Genomic DNA, 22,815 nt, shown 5'->3' with positions numbered 1-22,815 from the left:
GTAGCACTTTGATGTCAAATATGTAGTGCTTTACAAATAAAATGTATTATTAAACGCGAGTGTGTGCTAGCAAGATATCAGATTTCGTCAATATATCACATTCCAAATAAGGAAAACAAATAACAAACAAGCCTTTATTCTAACAGCCTACAGCAAAAAAACAAACACGTTTCCTGGGTATCATCACATTATTCCATTATTGATCCTTCCGACAACTTGCAGTAGCTACACGTTCGCGTTTTGAAATCACAAGTCAAAGAAAACAGTTTGTTCAAATATTGTTCTATTTACTTAAAAAACATGCTGACAAAAAAAATCATTGCAACACCAAATAATTTGCAATATTGGGGTACAGATGAAATGAAGAAACTTGAAGTGGAAGCACGTGACGAGCCGGAGGTGACCCGGGCATCCGTGAAACATAAAAAAACCGAGATGTTCATCTTGTCCTGAATGGAGTTTTTTTTTCTCTCTCTCTCTCTCTCTGTCCCGCTTGCAGTTGTGGGGACAGAAAAACAAGAGCAAGTGTGCCATCTGTTCAAGTCCGCCGACTGCGCTCTTTAGTGCGCATGTTGACTAGGAAGCAGCAGCAGCCAGTTTGGCGTGTTTGCGCTCGCAATCAGCGGGTCCGGGGGCGGTCGTTTCTGGTCGTTTCTGGTCGTTTCTCGTCGTTGTCAGCCGTCGGGCTTGTCCTGGTTGGGGCCCATGAAGTCCAGGCCGTCCACAGGGATGTCCTTGTCCTTGATGGCCTTCTGCACGCAGCGCTGGTACAGCCGGAAGCTGTCCGCGCACGGCTCGGCGCCTCGCTCTCCTTTCAGGAACTTGTCGGCGAACCACCGGTTGAAACATTGGTCGTACTCCCGCTTGAGCTCCGTGCAAGCCTCGCCCACGCTGTTCATCTCCCAAGCCGCAGTCGGCCACCAAAAAAAACAAGCAAGCAGCGAGTTCCACCAGACTTTGTGCCGCAGTGACGTCACAAGACATCGTCTTTCCTTCCGCCTTCGCAGCCGTCCCAACTCTCGCGAGGTCGGCCAGATCCCCGGAAATCTCGCGATCGATCCCAGCAACTGCGGGAAAGAGGACTGCGAAACAAGGCGACATTTTCCTTTTCGCATGCTTTGCCTGACCGCCGAGGGCTCGACTGCAGAGGGTCCGCGCCACTCGTGGAGCTCAAGAGCGCTTCGCCGTTTCGAAGCTCTCGGGAAGGTCCGGTCGGTGTCGAAGTCGACATCTTGGCCCTGCTGCTCGGCCTCGCCTGGTGGCTGTTAGCTTAGCTTTAGCGCAGCTGGTTGCGCTTAATTCAAACGACCGAGCAAAGTTGTCCCGAGGTTGGTCTTCGCTTGCGCTTCTGCAGCCACGCGGCGCCTCCGAAGATGTCTGACAGCGACGACAGCGACTTCTCCGACAACCCGAGCGAGCGCAGCAGCGATGGCGAAGCCGAAGAGGTGGAGAACGAGGTAAGCTCGTGCTAATGCTAATGCCAACCATTGACAACAACAACAACGACGAGGAAGACACTCGTGTTCCGCCGGACTTGCCGTCATTTCGAAGCACGTTTGAGTTTACGTTTTACTTGCACACCAGGCTGCACAATTATGTCCAAAATGATCAACGCAATTATTTGTTCATGTCCTATTATTCGTCACTAAAGGAAACACATCTGCTAGCAGTTATCCATGCAACATGAACTTTTAAGTAAATGGATGATCGTTTTACCCAAAAAGACAAATAACATTAAAAAAATCAATTCTATCCAATCATTTAAAATTGACTAGGGCTAAAACGCAAATATGCTGCCTTGCTCTCAGCATTGCATTGAGGGAATTTTGTCACGGAACCTTTAAAAAGTTGTTAAAAGACTTTCAAAAGTATTGTTCAACAAGATAAGGGAAGTTATTGTGATTGTAAAATGGTCTCAAATCTTGTTCAGAGAGGATTTTACTACAAATTAAATTGTCTGAGTCATTTAAAAATCGCTTTACCAACCTGTAACTGACTTGTGCTCATGGTTAACAAAACATAAATATTATTGATCAACTGTGGACGTGGCGGGGGATTTAGATTCCAGCCAATCAGTAACGAAGGTGCTTCAATATTGATTGACTCCTGGCTTGTCAATCACACTTCTTGCGTACGTAGCTTGGCAACCGTGTTTGCCAGCGCCAAGACTTCTTCCTATTGTAGTTGGCCCCTTGCGTGCGTTTTCAAAGTTAACCCACAATGAAGGATACAGGACCGCCCAGCTGTAAAAGAAAGACCGTTTTTGAGGAGACAAGGACCGAAAGAGCGAATGCAAACAAAAGTCATTTGGGGCGAGTCTTTTCAGCGACGGCGTGCGCTACATCAGCAGAGAGGTACGAAGACGGATGCTTCGGTCGCTAAGTTTCTGCTGGGCAGGTAACTTCAGTTTACTTTTTGAGTAAGAACTACGCTTTATGAAACTTGTTCATTGCATGTGAAGTTGTGTAAATGACATCAGCAGTCAACGAAGCTCAACTGTTTATTGCGTGTGCACTATTGAGAAAACCACAAGCGGCCGTTGGGCTACTCATTTGCTGCAAAACCCACTTTCATACCTTTTAACATTCTTAAAAATAAATCAATACATTTGAAGAAAATCGCGACTCGAAATCGCAATATTTGTCTGAAACATCGCAATTCAATTTTCCTCAAATTGGTGACTTTGTTTCTTACGTTTATTCCAAAATATTTAGGGCGAGCACCCTAAAAAATAACCGCATATTAAATCTCGATGCAATATTGAGTGCAAAAGATTCACAATTCGATCATTTCATAAAAGTCCTTGGCCCTAATTAATGGATAGTTTGCTGAGCATGTCACCGGCGCTTGCGTGTTGGCTTGCAGGAGGAGACGCGCAGCCCCGTCGGCAGCGACAAAGTGGCCGAGGAGGAGGGCGAGGACCTGGATGACGAGTACGATGAAGAGGAAGAGGAAGACGACGATGACCGTCCTCGGAAGAAGCCGCGTCACGGAGGCTTCATCCTGGACGAAGCCGGTACGGAATCTCGCATTCGGTTTACATTTTGCACATTTTTATCTTCAAGCGTCCCCTTGTGACCTTTCAACTCTTCTCTCTTTTTGCAGATGTGGACGATGAGTACGAGGATGAAGAAGACCAATGGGAGGAAGGAGCTGAGGACATCCTTGAAAAAGGTGAGGACGTGACACGCATGAATGCAAATCGGGCTCTAAAAATACACCGGTACCTTCGAGCTGGGCCACGTGGCAAAATAAATGATCTGGATCGGGTTTTTTTTCTTCATTGTCGTCACTTTTTTAAAATCTTGTTTTGATGACAACTCGTTTTATTTGCGGTACAAATCCAGAATGTGTGGATTTTATGTTATTTGTCTCTGAAATGATTTTGGGCTGAGTTTGGCCAGCGTCTGTCAGGTACGAGGTGGGACCCCGTCGACCAGGGGTGCTCAAGTTGGGTCCTCGGCGAGCCCCCATCCAGCCCGTTTTCCACGTTTCCCTCCTGCAGCACATCAAAATCTAACGATCAGCTCATCAGCTCGCTTCGCAGAAGCCTGATCACGATCCTGATCATCAATCCGGTGTGTTAGTGGAGAGAAACATGGAAAACAGGCTGCAAAGGGGCTCTCCAGGACCCAACTTGAGCACCCCTGCTGCAGACGTACGAAAAGTCAAAGCGGCGTTTTGTCTGATTGGTCTTCTCTTTGTCTCGCTGGTCTTCCTCTCTGTCGTGCATGTCCTCTTCAGCTAACGGTAATTCTTCTGCTCTTCCTACTCATGTGTAGCGTACGTGCGCGCGTGTGTGTAGCGTACGTGCGCGCGTGTGTGCGCGTGTGAGAATGGACCGTCCTTGATGATTCACGATTCATCGTGTATGTTGTAACACGCACCAACGTTTCCTCACGTGCCCGACAACTGACGTGTCTTGATGGTTGCATGTCCGTCCGTGCGTCATATTTGATCACGCCAACATCGGCCATTAATGTCTGCTCTGTTTTTCCCCCATCATGCTTTGTGTTGCCGACCGACTGGCCGCCGTCACGCCCGCCCGCCCGCTTGCCCGCCTGCTCGTTGTTTTTCTCCCTCCGCCGTGCGTGCCGTCTCCTTGTTGTGTTTTTGTGACGCTTCATCCTGCCTCCTCTTCCTCTGCGGCCGCCGTCCTGCGCAGAGGAGGCAGAAGGTAAGTGTCGGATCTCACGCGACACTTTGATGTCCTTGCGTAGACGTCAGTGTGATGACAACGGCCTGCTTTCAGTGTCCAACATCGACCACGTGGTCCTGGATGAAGACCACTCGGGTTCCAGGAGGCTGCAGAACCTTTGGAGGTGCGTCAGCGTTCATTTCAATATTTGGCGCTGTTGGCAATTGGGCTCCAATGACGTCATAATTCGCCGCCAGGGTCCGGTCCACTTGGATTCATCGATGACATCATTGATGTTTTTTGTACAGTGCAGTAAAAAAAACAAATTTCTTTTTTTTCCTCCATAGTTTCGCTGCTTTAAAAGGGAAGTCAACCCCCAATTTTTCTTCACAGTAATATCTTTTATGCAGTCCCACTCGTCTAAACACGGCATTCTGATTCATATTGTGTTTGTGCGATATTAATGAAGCCGCACAATCCAGCTGTTTGGGGGTCAGCTGAGCCATGATTGGTCGTTACCTGAGCAACTGTGATGTCATTTCCAAGTGGCAAAATTGCCACCCTCTGAAAAAAAATAGGTGTTTTTTGTATTGTTTTCTTTGCTGCTTAGTTCATGTTCCACAAACTCAATATTAATTGGTATGATTTTCAAAAAGTTGTCAACAACCAACACTCACTTGAAAATCAATATATCCCATGATGCAGTGCGGCACTGACTTGATCTATTGTGCGGTACAAATTGTTGTGGTGCAAAAATATTTGAACTTGTTATTGCCGGCAGCCATTTTAGAGCATTTGCAAAGACCCGCAGAATTTTGTGTTCTGACAATATGAGCGAGGAACTTTTTTTTTCTTTTTTTTCCACCATGGAAAAAAGTGGTTGTTAGTCGTCAGCAACCAAACACACCAGTTTCTGACTGAAAAGCTTTTTATGAAAAGAAACATGCCACTTTTTTTTTTGTTGCTTTTGTGACACCTCAAACTATAAAATGAGCAAAACGAGGCACACGAAGAGATTTTGATGGTCAAATAATGTGCGTGTTTGTCGTGTGCAGAGACTCTCGAGAGGAGGCGCTGGGCGAATACTACATGAGGAAGTACGCAAAGTCCTCCGGAGGGGAGCGGTGAGTGTTTTTGCTTTCTTTTGGTTGAACCTTTTGCAGCTTGCGGCCATGTTGTCACTCGCTCTCTTTTCCACTTTCAAATCTGGCACCAAAAACTCTGAAACCTTTTCACACTTTTCTGCCATCCATCTTGTTTCTTTTCAATTGCGACCCGTGCTTGTTACAATTCAAGCCAGCAAAAACATTTTCAAGTTAAACATCTTCTGATGCTGCTGAAATGATTCTCCACTTTTTAGAATCAAAATAATTGTATCGATGATTTCATCAGTTCATCGAATATTCGGGTAGAAAATTGTTCAGCATTCAAGTTTACTGCAAAACAACCCCCCCCCCCCCCCATTTCTGTTTATTCACTGATTATGGTTCTTTATTTGGTATTGTTTACAAACTAAACAACAATTAAGCACTATAAGGCGAGTGAATGATGCACTCACAAATGTTTTTGAAATTGCGATCTTGCGTATTGATTTATGGGAAGGTTTTCTTGTTTGACGAACTTGTAACTCCCTCTCAAGTAACTTTCTTTGGCGGGTTTAATGAAGGCTTCAAATTCTCCACCGCAACGTGAAAACTGTACAGAAATAATAATATTCACATGAAAAAGTATGAAGAGCAAAAAAAACACATGGCTTCACAATAGCTAATAAATTCACAGTGAAAACAAACAAAAATACCTCGTTGGCTGCTGCCACAAAAGAGGGAATTAAAGAGTTGAGTTGTGGAAGTTCCTTTTGTGTCCTTGATCAAATAAACATAAATCGACTGTAATGACCTCGAGGTCAAGCCGGCGGTTCCAGGCCCGTCTTGTTCTCTGACTCCTCGTGGTCGCATTTAGTTTCTTGTCTTCCGCTGAAGCGGCCTCCAAAAGTTGTTCCAAAAATCAACGTTGCCGCCTTTTCTTCTTCTGTGGTGTGCAGCTACTCAGGAGGGTCCGAGGAGCTGTCGGATGACATCACCCAGCAGCAGCTGCTTCCTGGCGTCAAGTATGTAAAACAGCCACTTGCCACTTGCCAGCAGCCAGATCAGACTTTCCCTTTCCTTTTCTTTTAACTGTGTTTGTCAACATCAGGGATCCTAATCTGTGGACCGTCAAGTGCAAGGTGAGATGCGCGCGCACGCACGCACACGCACACGCACGCTCGCGCACTTGCTCATGCTGTCCTGTCTTCTCAGATTGGGGAGGAACGGGCAACGGCTATCGCGCTGATGAGGAAGTTCATCGCCTATCAGTTCACGGACACGGTAAGAAATTTGTCTGAACGCTGGTCTCGGATTGGCCGCCCGGGCAGGAAGCGGCTGAGTGTCCATAGCCGGGTTGGGAACGGCTTCCCAGCCACGTTGGGGAGTTTGGAATGTTGAATGATTCCCAACGCAGGAGTCATTCGCTCATTCTCGACCCTCCGAAAACTACGCCTGAAATTTTAGTGTATGAAAGCAAAACTGAGTTTGGACCTGCTGTGATTGACTGAGCCCCCCCTTTTTTTTTTCTCCAGCCGCTCCAGATCAAGTCTGTGGTGGCCCCGGACCACGTGAAGGGTTACATCTACGTGGAGTCCTACAAGCAGACGCACGTGAAAGCCGCCATCGAGGGCATCGGAAACCTTCGCATCGGCTTTTGGAACCAGCAGATGGTTCCCATCAAGGAGATGACGGACGTCCTCAAGGTGGTCAAAGAGGTCACCAACCTGAAGCCCAAATCCTGGGTCAGGCTCAAACGGGGCCTGTACAAAGACGACATCGCGCAGGTGACATGTCGCTTTGACACCGTGTCAAGTCAAATGATGATGCACGCCATGAAGCAAAACATTTACGCTTCCTTTCGGTGCATCTTGACATATCGACCGATATACATTTGTTTGTGATGGGTCGCCACAAATGCGCGCCTGCTTATTCATTCTGGTATGATACGGAAAATGGTCGAGTACGTCAAACAACTCGCGTATCAAACGTATCGCTGTTTACGTTGCACCGCCAGCTGAGACTGTCGATCTCTTTATTTCACTTGGGCACGCCAAGTGGCCGTCTGGGAACTGCACGGCTGAGGCTGTTTTTGGTGAAAAATGATTGATTGACTACTCCACCGATGCCATAGCATAACGCTCTTAGCATAATTGTACACCAATATCATATAAGACTCTTGTATGCATCCATTTTTTTTTTTAAGTTGTGAGCACCAACCACTAACTCGTACGTGCCATTCCTCACGAGCACATCCAAATAAAAACACCGGCTTGAAAATGACAGAAGCACATCGTTAAGAAAATCATTTCAATAAAAATGTGTTCGTCGCCGGACAGCGTCTTCGTTCCCGTTCAATTGTTTGCAGTTTGGACTGCACTCCAGTTGTGTTGCTTCGTCTCCAGGTGGACTACGTGGAGCCCAGCCAGAACACCATCTCGCTCAAAATGATCCCTCGCATCGAACTGGACCGCATCAAAGCCAAGATGAGCTTGGTAAGGGTGCACGCACATGCGCACGGGCACGCGCACGGGCACGCGCACGCACATGCGCACGGGCACGCGCACGGGCACGCGCACGCGCGCACAAACGCATGTTCAGTGGATCGTCTGCTCGGTTGTGTCTCGACAGAAAGACTGGTATGCCAAGAGGAAGAAGTTCAAGAGGCCGGTTCAGAGGCTCTTTGATGCGGAAAAAATCCGGTCCGAATGGCGGCGCCTCGAACAAGTCGCACGTCCGTCCCAGTGCGCTTGAGTGACACGCGCACTTTTGATTGACAGGTCGCTTGGAGGCGAGGTCAGCCATGATGGCGACTTCATGATCTTCGAAGCCAATCGTTACAGCCGCAAAGGATTCCTGTTCAAGAGCTTCGCCATGTCGGCAGTGGTGAGCAGGACGTCCGCCGCACCATTCAAATGACTGATGGATTGATGGATTGATTGATTGATTGATTTTACCCAAGGTCTGGGGCTGCAAGTAATATTTTGTGAGGTTAAGCGATAAACCATTGCTTGTAGTTGTTGTGAGAATTGACGGCACGTTTTGTTGAGATGATCCATTTTCATCCAAATGATCAATTAAAAATCGGCGACAAAATGGCCGCACAAACAACGAAGGCGATCAATTCTCGACCGGTGTTGAATGATCTCGTGCGTCATGCTTGCTTTGTTGTTCGCACGCGCGCCTGCCGACAGATCACCGACGGCGTGAAGCCCACGCTGTCCGAGCTGGAGAAGTTCGAAGACCAGCCGGAAGGAATCGACATGGAGGTGGTCACCGAGTCAGGTTTGTGACCGGCGGGCTTGCGCCCGAGATCGCCGCCGCCACCGCGTGACACTTGGAGACACGCGGCTGAGTTGGTGTGTGTGTGCGTGCGTGTGCAGGCAAAGAGCGTGAACACAACCTGCAGGCGGGCGACAACGTGGAGGTGTGCGAGGGCGAGTTGATCAACCTGCAAGGGAAAATCCTCAGTGTGGACGGCAACAAGATCACCATCATGCCCAAACACGAAGACCTCAAGGTACGCGCACGCACGCACAAAACCTGCTTCTCAAATTTCCATCCAAAGTTTCGGGGTCGATCGGCTCGACGATTTGCTACAATGCAGTATCATAAAATAAAAAAATGCTGCCTTTGTTGTTTGGACTACATTTCTTTTTCTTGAAGAAATATGGCTCTCAACATCTCGACTTGTTTTTGCAGAGAAATATGAATTTTGTTATTTTTTTCTCTCAAAAATGTCCACTTTTGAATTTAAACTTGTATTTGGGAGTCGTTGGTCAATTTCTCTCCCCAAAAATGTGAGAAGCCCCGCCCATTGAGTCGTCCTTGTGCGTAGGACCCGCTGGAGTTTCCAGCTCAAGAGTTAAAGAAATATTTCCGGATGGGCGACCACGTGAAAGTGATCGCCGGCCGATACGAAGGTGACACGGGCCTCATCGTACGCGTGGAGGAGAACTTTGTCATCCTCTTCTCAGACCTCACCATGCACGAGGTTGCTGCCGCATCGCCGGCATCAGGATTGGTTTTGTTTTTTTCAAGCTGCTTGGCGATCATCTCATTTTTTTTGTCTTTTTTTTCCTCGTCCTGCAGCTGAAGGTGCTGCCCAGAGACCTGCAGCTCTGCTCAGAAACGGCGTCCGGTGTGGACGCGGGGGGGCAGCACGAGTGGGGGGAGCTGGTCCAGCTGGACCCGCAGACGGTGGGCGTGATCGTGCGGCTGGAAAGGGAAACCTTCCAGGTAACTGCAAGGCGCCTCCTCATGATGATGTCATAGCTGGAGATTGAACGTGTCACGTCTGTCGCAAGAGTTTGGGGCTTTTCTATTGACGTTGTTCACAAACTGAACAGACGACGCGCTTCCGGGAACAACTTCAAATTAAAAGCGCGACTTGACAAGGTAAAGTTTATTTTGAAATTGGTTTTGTCTCAGCGTTAGCCCCGCGGACGGTCACGCTTGCCGCCGTCAGCTTGACTGCGACTCACTCGGCGAGTATCCGAGGCCGAAACGACGAGTATTAATAATCGTTTTTGTGCGATTGTGCCCATTTTGTAATCGTGGAGGGTAATCATCGAAATCGGAATAGAATTTCGATGAATTGCGCATCCCTATTTGGATATGTTTATTTGTGTGTGTTAAGCGAAGGTTGGCAAGCTCGAGTGATTTTTGCGGAGGCGTGACTGATGACGGTCACATCTTTAGCTCACCGGTGACTTGGCTTGTGCGCCTCCTTCTGGCAGGTGTTGAACATGCACGGCAAAGTGATGACGGTGCGCCACCAGGCGGTCAACCGGAAGAAGGACAACCGCTTTGCTGTGGCTTTGGACTCGGAGCAGAACAACATCCACGTCAAAGACATCGTGAAGGTCATCGACGGGCCGCACTCGGTAAGGATGCGAGGGACTCGCTCGCCTGGCTCCTTTCTTGTCATGTTCACGATTTCCGCCGCCGCCGCAGGGCCGCGAAGGCGAGATCCGACACCTTTTCCGAGGATTCGCCTTCCTGCACTGTAAGAAGCTGGTGGAGAACGGAGGAATGTTTGTCTGCAAGACTCGACATCTGGTGCTGGCCGGCGGCTCCAAGGTAAGGACGCTTCCGCTGGACGGGGACGGCAAGTCTCGCTTCCATCCTCGCCATCAGACAAATGTTGGCGAAGAACGCTGAACGACAACATCTAGCCAAGTTATGCACAAGATGATTCACTGTTTTTATGCACAAGATAATTCACTGTTATTATGCACAAGCTATGCATGTTGAGTTTGCTTTAAAACGGATTTGAAATCCGTATACTTTATTGTTGTCTCAACATTTTGCACAGCAATTATTTTTGAATAAATCACATCTTCTTTCAATAAATATGACTTTGATTGAGAACGATTGAATTTTATTTTGGCTGATATTTGTGTTCTGTTTCAGCCCAGAGACGTGACCAACTTCACGGTGGGCGGCTTCGCTCCCATGAGCCCTCGCATCAGCAGCCCCATGCATCACGGCGGCGGAGGCGGTAAGTGGCGCCTCGCGCCCGCTCCAAAGGCTCCGCTGCCGCGTTTGATGTCGGTGTCGCCGCCCACCCTGCAGGTGCTCAGCGAGGAGGAGGAGCAGGAGGAGGAGGAGGAGGAGGAGGAGGAGGAGGGGGCGGAGGTGGAGGAGGAGGAGGAGGAGGCGGCGGCGGCATGGGGAGGGGCCGAGGGCGACGAGACAACGAGCTGATTGGTCAGACGGTTCGCATCTCGCAGGGTCCATACAAAGGTAACTCGTAGTCCGATTTCAACCGCCAGACGGTCTGTGATGTTCATCTGATACAAATACACTTTGGAAGAAAGCAGCCCAAGTAGTATTAGTGTATATAAGTTCTATAAATATGAGGGTATTCCGTAACGCCGGCTTTCACACCACCAACTGAAATTGAGTCACGTTTTAAACAAAAGGGAATCAAACATGGAAACTTTTACATTTTCAAACAAACGATATCACAGATGGGCAACTTTTTGGGAGGGGCCTCAATACGGTGACACATCATTTTCCATAATACATTTCTCAATGCATGTATAAAGGATTCACCATCCTAACCCTAACGACAAACTATGATAAAAATAAATAAATGGAAATGAGCATTCGAGGGTGGCACGAAAACGCTGAACGGCAAACCAACATTTGCGCATTTTTTTCCACAAAGATCAACTCGCTCCAAATTTTCATATGATTGAGGTCATGTTTGACCTGCACATCATTCCAAATCTGCAAAAATGATTAGGCCTGCTCGCGTATAAAAGACCTGGTGTTGTGTGATGCATTTTTTAATTTGAGTATTTCTATGTGTTTTTATTTTGTATTTCTTTGAGGTTTTTCGATGTTTCTGGTGTGTCCGTTGTCGCCGACTTTTCGTATGCATCTGATTGGAACAACTCAATCCAACATCTGTCAACTGCTCCAGAATTCTCCTTCTGCGCTCCTTGCATGAGTTCAACTTCCTGCGAGTTCAAGTTTCCAATGATAGCGTTTGTCTTTCAAGCTCTTCAATTTGCACCCGCTAGGTTACATCGGTGTGGTGAAGGACGCCACGGAGTCCACGGCCCGGGTGGAGCTTCACTCCACCTGTCAGACCATCTCCGTCGACAGACAACGCTTGACCACCATGCAAGTCGCCGTCTGTTTGCTGTCGTTGCTTTTTGTCCCAGGGCAGCTTTCGTAACACGGGCGCGCCGTTCTTCTCCTCTCCAGGGGCGCGCAGAAACACAGCGGCATGACCTCCACCCACGGGCGCACGCCCATGTACGGCTCGGGCTCCCGGACGCCCATGTGCGGCTCGCAGACGCCGCTGCACGACGGTGAGAGGTTTTGAACAGATTTCAGGCTCGCAGCAAAAGCAGTGTTACTTTACAGTCGAACTTAACAAAATAAAAGCATTCAACGTTGTGCAAAGGAGTCACTGTAACGCAATTCATCAGTCATAAATAACGATGCATATATTTGTGGGGACTGGGGTCAAGTTATTCATGTTAAAAAGCTGTCGCCGTTGTCTTCCAAACGCAATTATGTCGTGATAGGAAAATGACCAACACGCAATGTCACTCAATGGCATCAATGTCACACTCGTTTTTTTTACAGTTCAGTACCTATTTTTAATTTTAAAAATATTTATGAATTGTTATGAAATTACTGATTCAATGACTAAAAATATGCAGCCGTATTTCTATATTTCTATTAGGTTAACATTTCTTCCCACTTTTATGTTAACAAGAGTATGGAAAATTAGAAGAAAAATATTGGTACATTTTATTATAAATTGAGATATAAAATGTGTGTTTAATTTGCGATTAATCGTGAGTTAATTATTGAAGTCATGCGATGAACTATGGTTAAAAATTGACAATCGACTTGACACCTATTTTAAACTTTTAATTTGTGTGCAATAGATTGTAATTTAATCTTTTTTTTTTTAAATTAATTTAAGGGCAATTTTTATGTACTTTATTTAAACAGTCTTTTCATATTTTTTGCAACGTAATTCTTGTACATATTTTGCATTTTTTAATTGAAACTTTAAATGTGACTATAAAAAAAAGTCTGTTTTTTCCTCCCCACTATCGTTCCAGTTTTATCGTTTTGGAATGTAGAGGTTCGATCCCATAAAATTGTATTTCAATTTTGTGAAGTTGTCATATTTTGACCTTGTTGACTTCAATGCTCAACTCGCCATCAGCCATGTTTTAGTGTCCCCGTCAAAACCAATTATGATCATTAATTATTTCCAATTGAACACATTTATAGTAGCTTTTATTTAAGGCTTTAATATACTGTATATTACTTCAGAGCAGTTACTTTTTTTTCTCCTCCATTTAAAAAAAAATGTTCTCTTAAAAAAACAAAAACTGTAAAGCACTTTGAGTCGCGCATGCTGTGTGATGAGTTGCTCTGCAGATGAAGTTGACTTCATGCCGTCGTTTGTGTGTCTTTTCTCTGGACCAGGAAGCCGCACGCCTCACAGTGGCTCGCAGACGCCACTGCACGATGGCAGCAGGACGCCTGGGCAGAGCGGAGCCTGGGACCCCAACAACCCCAACACGCCGTCCAGGTGAAGTGCACGCACGCACGCACGCACGCACGCACGCACGCAATGCTCCCAATGAGCACAAGGGCCTTCGCCATGCGTGAAAAGATTGAATCCATTTGCGCATCCCGACGAGATGTCGAGCAGCGCGAACGGAGCGCTTGGGGCTGATTGCACGTACGTGAATGTCGACCCCCAGGAACGACGAGGAGTACGACTTCGGCTTTGACGACGAGCCCTCGCCGTCCCCTCAGGGCTACGGGGGCACGCCCAATCCTCAAACGCCCGGTTACCCGGAAGTCCCGTCTCCGCAGGTCAACAATCAGTACAACCCGCAGACGCCGGGCACGCCCGCCATGTGAGTATCTGCGCGCACGATTGGACACTCGCTAATGAGGCGTCATCGCTTCCTTTTGTTTTTGTGGCGCCGGGTGCCATCCTCAAATGGACCACACATACGCGTTTGCACACGCACGACCAAATTGTTATAAAATCACCATGCGGCAGTATTTTGTCATTTTTTTTCCGTGAATCACTTCAACTTTTGATTTGTTCCAAACTACCAAACATTGAATGATTGAACTGCTTTTGATTTCAAACCATCACAACTTCAACATATTCCAAAAATATATTCCGGACGTGTGCTATTAAAATACCCACAAAAGTACATTTTACATGCAAAAATTCCCAATGAGACGTTCAACAATTTCAAACATTGCAAAATCAAAATGCTCACCACATTTCAATCAAAAAATGAAGATGTTCCAAAAATGTCACATTTCCACATTGTAAGTGCGACATTCGATATTGTTTCCTCTGACTTTTTTTTTTTAACCTGATGCAAAGCGTTTCCCCAAATTCTTCTTAGTAAATTTCCCACATTGAAGTCCTATTTTACATGATTTTTGCCTCCTTCAATATTACATTCATTCCGCAATTAATTTGAATAATTTTTCTTTTGAGGCCAACTCATGTAATTGATCTTTTATTTATTTATTTATTTATTTATTACATTTGACGGCGTTTAACCCATGACGGCGTAAAGCGCCTGGCAAAACATGTCTCTAAAAGCGACGGGTGACTTTTGAGTTTTCCTGGAAATTCAACAATATTACAAATAATTGATATCTCAGCTCCTGAAGCAGATTGAAACATAATTCCCAAAACATCTCAGAGCGTACACTTGTGGCGTTTGCACAAGCATAAGTTTATTATAAATCTTCAATCTTTTTTACAAACGTCGCATCTGCGGCTGGTTTTCCCTTCAACACTGGAGCGCAGTTGCAAAAACCTCGGGTCGTCCGTTGGCGTTACAAAGCCGTCGAAATGTTCAACATCCTCGATGTCGACAAACATATTTCTTAATAATACGTGACTGTCGACCGGTCACGCCGATTCAAAGTCCTCCCGCGCCGTCGGCAACCGCGGCATTTATTTCATAACACCATCTCGTGTATTTTCTGATGAATTTCATTGACGAAGAGACCAAGAATTGATCAAAACAAAATAACGTATCCAGCAGAACGCTGGAGCGCTCCCGGCTTGAACGGTGGAAACGCCTTTGCACGCGCTTTCGGCCTTAACGGGTTGAATGCAGTTGATGATGTTTATCAGCGTCACCGCTGATGTCAAAGGTTCCAGGTGTCATCTTGTGTCCGTGCAGGTACAACACGGAGCAGTATTCGCCCTACACGGCGCCCTCGCCGCAAGGCTCCTACCAGCCCAGTCCTAGTCCTCAGAGCTACCACCAGGTGGCGCCTTCGCCTGTCGGCTACCAGAACACACATTCTCCAGCCAGCTACCACCCCACCCCGTCACCCATGGCCTACCAGGTAACCCCTTTGTCCCAACCTAACATGTCACATGACTTGCTCTGACCTAAGTGGCCAATTTTAGAACTCGGGACTGACTCGGCAGGGACTAAAAAAAAAAATATATATAAATATATATTCCCACCCGGTTAAGACTTGCGAGACTTCCTTCTTCTGACTTGCCCACGTGTGACTTTCTCCCATGCCGTCGTCAAAGTGACGTTGCGAGCGTGTGACCCGCAGGCCAGCCCGAGTCCAAGTCCGGTGGGCTACAGCCCCATGACGCCCGGAGCGCCCTCTCCTGGCGGCTACAACCCGCACACGCCGGGCTCCAACATCGAGCAGGGCGGCAGCGACTGGGTGACCACCGACATCCTGGTGCGGGTCAAGGACTCCTTCATGGACCTGATGGGACAGACCGGAGTCATCCGCAGCGTCACGGTGAGAAACATTGAGCATCATTTTGCGGTTTTTCTTTGTATAATAATATTTACAGCCTTCACCGGCATTTGACCAACGTCATGAAACGTGACAGTCTCATGATGAATTTGTCATTTTCTCTTCTTACTCACCAATGGATGAAAAATAAAAATGTGCTCAAGCCTCAAAGCAGTCGAGTTGGATTAAAACGTTGCCGACATGCACGTTGAAAAATGGCTGAGGAAAAGCGTCGTGTTTGTTGGAGGGCAACTTCTTGGAAAGGCGGCAGACGTCGTCGTCGTTGTCGTCGTCGTTCTCGTCGTCTTCAGTTTGGCACAAACGAAGCGGCAACCCCGTCGCGATTGTGACCGACGCGCCTTGTGTGCTTTTGCAGGGCGGCATGTGCTCGGTGTTCATGAAGGAGTCGGACAAAGTGGTGAGTGTCAGCGGCGACCACCTGGAGCCCGTCACGCCCACCAAGAACGACAAGGTAAGCCGGCGCCTTCAAAAGCAGCAGATGAAGGACAAATACTTCCTTCCTCTGCTTCCAAAATGTCACCGGCAACTTCTCTTGAGAAAATGGAACTGGCGATGGTTTCCAATGGTAGCAATCGGTGGATAACGTACGAGACTCGCACGAGTCCTTTGCAAACTTTCGACACCATAACGACAAGATTTCAATTAGGAACGCACCGTAGCCAATAACTTTATTTTTGATTTTTTTGTAAGCTAGCTAATATCTGTCATTTGCAGCTTCAATCCCGCGTCCGACGATCGTAGCATGACATCAAAAATTGGGTCTTGCTACTTTATGAACTTTTGTCACTTTAGCGATCAAAAGCTCTGATGCGTGTCAGATCATAAAAAGTTCATATGAATGCTTCAAAGAATAAATCACTTGCAACAATTATTTACTTTGCAGTGACAGTTTAAGTGCGCATCACACACACACTTTTTTTTCCTCAGGCGGACCCAAACATTGTCGCGCTACTGACTATTTTCATGTAAAAACATTTACAGGGTCCAAATAAAGACAAAGGATTGAAAATATCACTCGCCGTAACAAGTTTGTATGCCGTAATCTCATCATGTGCCAGATCCGTTTCTGAAAGACTTCTCCTCGCTATTAGCCATTTAGCTTAGCCATATTAGCGCTCGGCCGCCTCGCTTTTGTTTACGTTGCCTTCGGCGCCCGCCAGACAATCTGCGGCTTTCATCCCGGCTGCGCCGTCTCGTCCGGGACGTCGCAAGTGCTGTAAAAGTCGCTGCGATTCGTCAATTTGTGCCACGCGGATGAAGTCCGCGTCATTCTCGTGTCCGGGTAAAAGTGCGCTTGGCACTGGCGGGTGGGCCAGGTGAGCGCGGAAGCGCCACTGCAGCTCGCATTCAAAGTTTCACTATCATTGATGAGAAATATTGTTTTCGACTTGTACTTTGCCCGAGAAGACCCGAGAAGCGCGTGCGAGTGCTTTTGCCGCCTTTTGGCTGCAGGTGAAGGTGATTCTGGGAGAGCACCGCGAGGCCACGGGAACCCTGCTGAGCATCGACGGGGACGACGGCATCGTGCGCAAAGTCCTCGACAACCAGCTGATGATCCTCAACTTGAGGTTCCTGGGATGTCTTGGACATTGAGGACCCCCCCCCCCACCCCCAAAAAACAAAAAAACACAAAAAAAACTTCACACAAATTCGGGTTTGGGTGTCACATCGTTATTTTACTACAATTGCTTGTTTTTGTTTTCTCGTTTTTTGTTCGTTGATTGGCTGAATTGTTACCAGCGCCTTCACATTTGAGTTGCTTCGTGCCCCTGCGCACGCGCACACACGGATAGACGACGTCAATAAAATATGAAACAGGCCACATCAGATTGGGTCCAAATCTTTTTTTGGGTTTAGTTTAATAAGCTTGCGTCACGTGATTCCTCACAAGTAAGTAAGCAAGTGCGAATGTTCAATTAGCAGCTTGTGGTCGTCTTTCAGCCGCGATGACGTCACCCGCAGGGCTGCATCGGGCGCCGGTGGTCGACGGGCAGGAAGTAGAAGGTCCCCTGGGCCGGGCAGGGGTGACCTTTAGAGTCGCGCGGCTCCCAGGCGTCGCCGTCGCCGTCGCCGTGGCGATGGCAGCCGACGGTCAAGTTGCGAGACAGACTGATCTTCACCTGAAACCAAACCTCGCGCTCCTGAAACGAAGGCAGGCCACCGTCACCATTTGGACGGAAAAGCTGCTGTCCGGGTACGTCTTCCAAAACGAGAGCATTGTGAAAAAGTTCTTTCGCGTTCTCAAAGTATCATTTATTGCACCGACAGTCACGTACTTTAGTTACAAGAAGAAGAAGAAAAAGGCTTTCAAATATTTCAGCGTCTCTCAACCTGACACTTTAAACTGTCTCGTCCGTCCAGGTCGCGCGTGGAAGACAAATGACAACAAAAAAGACGGGCAAAAAGAAGCCGCTTGTTGGCAGACTGCACATCCCAACATAGTGACAGAAAATTGAGTGAAAGAAAACGTGAGTGGAACGAGAACCGCAGCGCAGCTTTGTCAAAAGCATGACCTTTGACTTTAAAACTGGAAACCATAATCATCCAAATGACAAGAAAGTAGTGCAAATAAATCGACAAAAAGTAACAATTTCTGTAACGACTGACCCCCCCCAAAGAAAATAATTGTTTTAAAAGGTGTACCATATACGATATAGTGACAATTCCAAAGCCATGACAATAAGTAGCAGCGTACCAAAGTTGGGAAGCATCTTAAAATTCAAATGGGCAAAAAATTCAAGTCTTGAACTCGCTCTTGCAATTTTGTCAACTGAAAGTCATAAAGCTGACTGAGAAGTAGCAAAATGTGCTTTCGAAAAATGTTTTACTATGAATATTTCTTCATAATGTGGATGACTTCATTATGGAGAGAAGTTTTGGAATAATGAAACAAGACTGAATTAGAGGCTGTTTCCAAACGTTCATATTGTTTACAGATTGGAATGTGAACTGCAGCAAGAATAGTCTGCAGTTGGGTTAGCCCGAACCCGAACCCGGTCTACGTTGGGCCTGAATGATATCGATTTTTTTCCCAGGCCAATTACGAATTCAATTCCCATAACTCATTCATCAGTGGATTCCTTGTAAAATAAATAACGACTAATGAGTGTCAATGTTGCCCTTGGTGGAGATCAAAAGTGTGCAAATGTTCAAGGACTCCATTGATAGTAGATGATGTCGTATAAAAATTTTTAAAAAAAGTTACCGGAATGACAAGAAGAGAAAGAGGAACTGACCTTGTCGTCTTTGACGCACTGAATCTCACACTTGTCACCAACAAGAGGAACGAGCACATCTTGCACCTCAGACAGCTGCACACACACACACACACACACACACACACACACACACACACACACACACACACACACACTCGTTGGGTTTACATTTCTTGTGGGGACATCTCATTGGCATCATTCATTTACCCTAACCAAAACCCAATTCAAACTTAAACTCTAAAACCAAGTTTTGACCTTCAAAAAGAGGTTTGGACTCATGGGGACCACCAACACGTCCCCACCATGAGATGAGTGATATAAACACACATTTTTTTAGCCCCTTGGCGGCGCCTCACTGGCTTTTTTTCGGAACCAATGGAATCTTCCAGTATTTTTTCCCTCCAAAATTCCTTGCTATTTACGGTGAGTCCATGGAAATATATTGCTGCCATGCCACAGCAAATAAGCGAGTGTTTCCGCAAATAACGGATTAAAAATCGGAGTGGGTCAACCCGCAAAGAATTAACGCTCATTATAATTGACACCAATTCTAAAACATTCGAATGGAAAGCATATTTTGTCTCAATGTCCGTTTTGCAAGCTCATTTTCAAACTTTTTTTTCGTATTCTACTTTGAGGCAGTTTGAGATTCAATGTGTTTCAGCATTTTGTGTGTAAAATGACTCGAGTTGAAGTCATGACGACAGCTGATGCTCAATTTCAGTGATGCCGCAAACCTAATGACGTCATCAAGTTGTTACCTTGTAAGGTCGATCACAAGATGGCGTGATCCCGGCGTCTTCCAGGGCTCTGGGAGTCGCACGCACGCACGCACACACACACAGTTTGATAAGACACATTGTTGTCATGGTAACACATATGACGCGTGTGCGTGTGTTTACTTGTTCAGGTCGAAGCGTTGACTGAGTTTGAGGCACGTCTGGAAATATCGGAGCGGAGAGTTCAGGCCTTCGACACACGCCGCGCACGCGCCGTGCTTCTCCCATTCGTCTCTCCTGGCACGCACACGCACACACGTAAGAACATTTTTTTCCTGAAGATTTTTGTCTTCATCTCGTAATTTGAGCAAACCTGCCACAACCATTTGCAAATGTCCATAAGACACGTCGAAAAGCACGTTTACGAGCGTCGCTAATGACGCCATTGATCCGAAATGAGCCGAATATGTTTCCGTGGCAGTAAAAGTAAATGCATAAAAGTTTCCGTGGCAGTGCTACGAAATCTCCAAATTGCAGGCCAAAAGCATCGTAAAGGACAACAGATTGATTTGCCAAATATTCAACAATATTTGAACTCTTATTTTGTAACTTCCTGTTGGGAGTTTTATCGTGAAAGAATGCGGAAAAGGATAATGGCGTATTAGACGGCAGCTTTACTACAAACTATATCGAGACGTCTGCAGAGGAAGAAAAAAAAAACGATTCACAAATTCCAGTTAAAACTGTCAACAAGGTAAAGAAATGTGCTTGACTTCTGTTTTATGTTTGACATTTGAGCTTATTAATTGCACTTGATTTCTACGGAGTTTACGTGAACATGGATGAGCGACAGGCCAGCGATGTTTTATTTTCTAGCTTTTACTGTGTAAGGTTTGTTTACGTACGAGCCAAAGCAAAGGGAATGAAAAGTCGTCTTCAGGCCACCGGCAAAACTTTTTCAAAACTATTTCAAGCGACGCTTTATGCCTCCATTAAAAGTGCTGCGTTTGTTTCTACTTCCTGTCGGCAGTCAGACGGCCTCTCACCAGAAATGGAAGCTGGATCGACTTTTCAACAAAGACGGCCACGAATGTTCCAGCGCGTCCTGCAGCTCCTGAAGACGCAACACGCGCGTCAATCATCTCCAGTCTGGCCCTCACACATTTTGTCCTGCGGCTCACCTGCACGTCGGAGAAGAACATGGGCCAGCACCTGCAGCATTCCTGCACCTTCTTTGGCCTGGAATGGCAAATGATGCAAGGTTAGCGTAGCGCTAACCTCCTTCATGACGTTTAGCATGCGGCTCGTTTGAAGAACGGCTTCCCGGCAGCCAAGCGGGTTTGACCATTTGGCCGTTTCCCGCAGATGCCGCGCGTGCGTCAACAATCCCGACCACTCGGGAAACGATTACGCTGCCGTCGTTGCGCGTTCAAGGCGACATGCAATCGCGCCGACATGGTGACAAATTCAGCCATAGTTCCAAAATCGCGCAAAATCCTTCTTACTGTCTGCATGTGATGCAAAATGGCTGCCACATCCTGGCACTTGAGACCACAGAACCCTCTGGTGTATTGCAACAACACCACTATCATACTTTTAGTTTGTTTTTTAAGAAAGAAAGAGAGAGTTTTCATGGAATCCGTCCAAATATGCAATTAGCCTCTTCGGAAAATATCTTGCTTGCATAAAAAAGAAAAAGAAAAAGGTTATTACGTGTGCTTGGAATTGAGTGAGCTTGTGGTCGCTTACCACAGGCCGTGGATCGTCCACGTGTCGACGTGCTCGGGAATATTGCAGAGAGACGCGTTGTCTAAAGACTGAACGAGAAGAAAACAAGGTCAGAAAAACTAAAACGTCCTTCGGTAAGATTGTCGCCTTCCTTCCTTCACTTCCTGTCTTTCTTTTCCTTCCTTCCTTCACCACAACCTCCCTGTCACAACTTCCTGCTTCTTTTCCTTTTCTTTGGCGGCGCTTCATGTCAACGTTGGCCCTCCTTCACGACCGTCACACAAGAAGAATCTTCAAACGATGTGGTGAAGGAAAGTAGCACATCGATGATGATGACGATGTTGAAGGTCACCTGGCAGAAGCCCGCGGGCCACTGCAGCGTGAAGACGACACACGTCCACTTGCAAAAGGTGGCGTCGCGGCCCTCGGCGGCGGCGGCGGTGGCGGCGGTGGGCTCGCGCAGCAGAGCCGTAGTGCTCCCGCAGGCCAGCAGGGGCAGCAGCCAGCGCAACATCTTCGCTCCCTTGCACTCCACATACAAGCAAAAGAGGTACGCGCTTTGAGATACGAGTGCACCGCGCCAGTTCAAGATGGCGTCAAATATCTAACCGTTCCTTTTTGGCAATTTGCCAACGCGGGCCGACTTGCGTGGCGCTCGTCCAAAACATGAAGATGAAGGAAGTCATTGTGTCGTTCCAACTCACCAGAAACGTTCGTTCGCTCGTTCGTTCGCTCGTTCGCTCGCTCGTTCGTTCGTACGCTCGCTCGCTCGCTCGCTCGTGCTGCACTTTCACGTCGTCTGACTTTGCTAGAAAAAAAAAAAAGAGAAGTGAAGCTTTTGCCTGTGAAAACAAAACCTTTGACAGCTTGTTCCTTGTTCTAAACCTGCCCTCTGCGGTCTGCATCAACAGCAGTTATGAAAAGTCGACACACCCCTGTTCAAAGGAATCATTTCTAAACTTTTACTGCCAATAAGCTGACAACTCAATTGAACGTTGTTGTTAAAAGAAGAAGAAGACAACACTTCGAGTATATTGTGTGCTCGGAATGTGTAAACATATGAAAGATTGGATTCCATTCTCGCATTAGAAAAAAGTACGATTCTGCCTTATTCCTTTCTTTAGTCATCACCATTTGAAAATAAGTCATTTGAGTGACACCAAGCTGTAATTAAACAAATAAGGAGAAAAGAAGCTTTTTGTGAAAAGATACATTTTTTGTTGACACTAATATTTTTTGTTGAGCGACGCTCTGTAAATGAGATTTAGTGTGACATTGATCATATGATCGATGGAGTGTGACATTGATCATATGGTCCACGTCACCCAAGAGACACAATGCTGCCATCTGCTGGCCATAGTTAGTGGCAGTTTTTCCCTCTGCTCATTCACGAAACAAAAAGTTGCGCGGCCCATTGGGGGGGGGGGGGGGTTAAGGGGCGTAGTTGACGTCAATTAACGTCTGCTTTTCTTTATTTACTTGGGGTGAAACCATTTGAGTGGGAACATCGTTTTTGCGTGAAAAGATGCAGGTTCATCAAATGGAACCAAATCCAAACGTATGTCGAATCGTCTTTTCTTATATTTAGGAAGGTGATGCCACATTTGCAC

General features: G+C 46.8%; 3 protein-coding genes across 4 annotated transcripts; 1 reads left to right on the top strand and 2 right to left on the bottom strand.

Annotated features, from left to right (window-relative positions):
• Positions 1–266: 266 nt before the first annotated feature.
• Positions 267–1,020, bottom strand: triap1 (TP53 regulated inhibitor of apoptosis 1). Its single transcript, XM_086080758.1, has one exon. The coding sequence runs from the start codon at positions 897–899 to the stop codon at positions 675–677; it is 225 nt and encodes a 74-aa protein (XP_085936884.1). The 5' UTR covers positions 900–1,020; the 3' UTR covers positions 267–674.
• On the top strand, positions 683–17,367 carry supt5h (SPT5 homolog, DSIF elongation factor subunit). Of its 2 annotated transcripts, XM_086080732.1 has the most exons (29): positions 683–1,457; positions 2,866–3,016; positions 3,106–3,174; positions 4,166–4,177; positions 4,253–4,322; positions 5,194–5,262; positions 6,180–6,245; positions 6,332–6,362; positions 6,436–6,504; positions 6,756–7,007; positions 7,626–7,715; positions 7,852–7,922; positions 8,001–8,106; positions 8,415–8,505; positions 8,604–8,740; positions 9,059–9,214; positions 9,313–9,459; positions 9,960–10,106; positions 10,177–10,302; positions 10,636–10,723; positions 10,798–10,968; positions 11,754–11,856; positions 11,941–12,047; positions 13,189–13,294; positions 13,470–13,628; positions 14,934–15,102; positions 15,325–15,522; positions 15,896–15,991; positions 16,993–17,367. In XM_086080732.1, exons 1-29 carry the CDS (start codon positions 1,374–1,376, stop codon positions 17,131–17,133), a joined length of 3,282 nt encoding a protein of 1,093 aa, XP_085936858.1. In that variant the 5' UTR covers positions 683–1,373; the 3' UTR covers positions 17,134–17,367. The 2 variants fall into 2 exon arrangements, with proteins under 2 accessions (XP_085936858.1, XP_085936859.1); XM_086080733.1 differs by lacking the exon at positions 4,166–4,177 and having other exon boundaries at positions 684–1,457.
• rnaset2l (ribonuclease T2, like) lies at positions 17,202–22,044 on the bottom strand. Its single transcript, XM_086080747.1, has 9 exons — positions 21,910–22,044; positions 21,558–21,734; positions 21,227–21,294; positions 20,659–20,716; positions 20,524–20,591; positions 19,661–19,774; positions 19,520–19,568; positions 18,777–18,851; positions 17,202–17,681 (listed from the first exon to the last, which is right to left on the bottom strand). Exons 2-9 carry the CDS (start codon positions 21,717–21,719, stop codon positions 17,493–17,495), a joined length of 783 nt encoding a protein of 260 aa, XP_085936873.1. The 5' UTR covers positions 21,720–21,734; positions 21,910–22,044; the 3' UTR covers positions 17,202–17,492.
• Positions 22,045–22,815: the final 771 nt, after the last annotated feature.

Source organism: Leptonotus elevatus, chromosome 7 (genome assembly GCF_054856555.1).
Source record: "Leptonotus elevatus isolate MCC_2025b chromosome 7, RoL_Lele_1.0, whole genome shotgun sequence".
In the NCBI taxonomy this organism is placed as follows: domain Eukaryota; kingdom Metazoa; phylum Chordata; class Actinopteri; order Syngnathiformes; family Syngnathidae; genus Leptonotus; species Leptonotus elevatus.
This window is presented reverse-complemented; position numbering and strand designations above follow the sequence as displayed.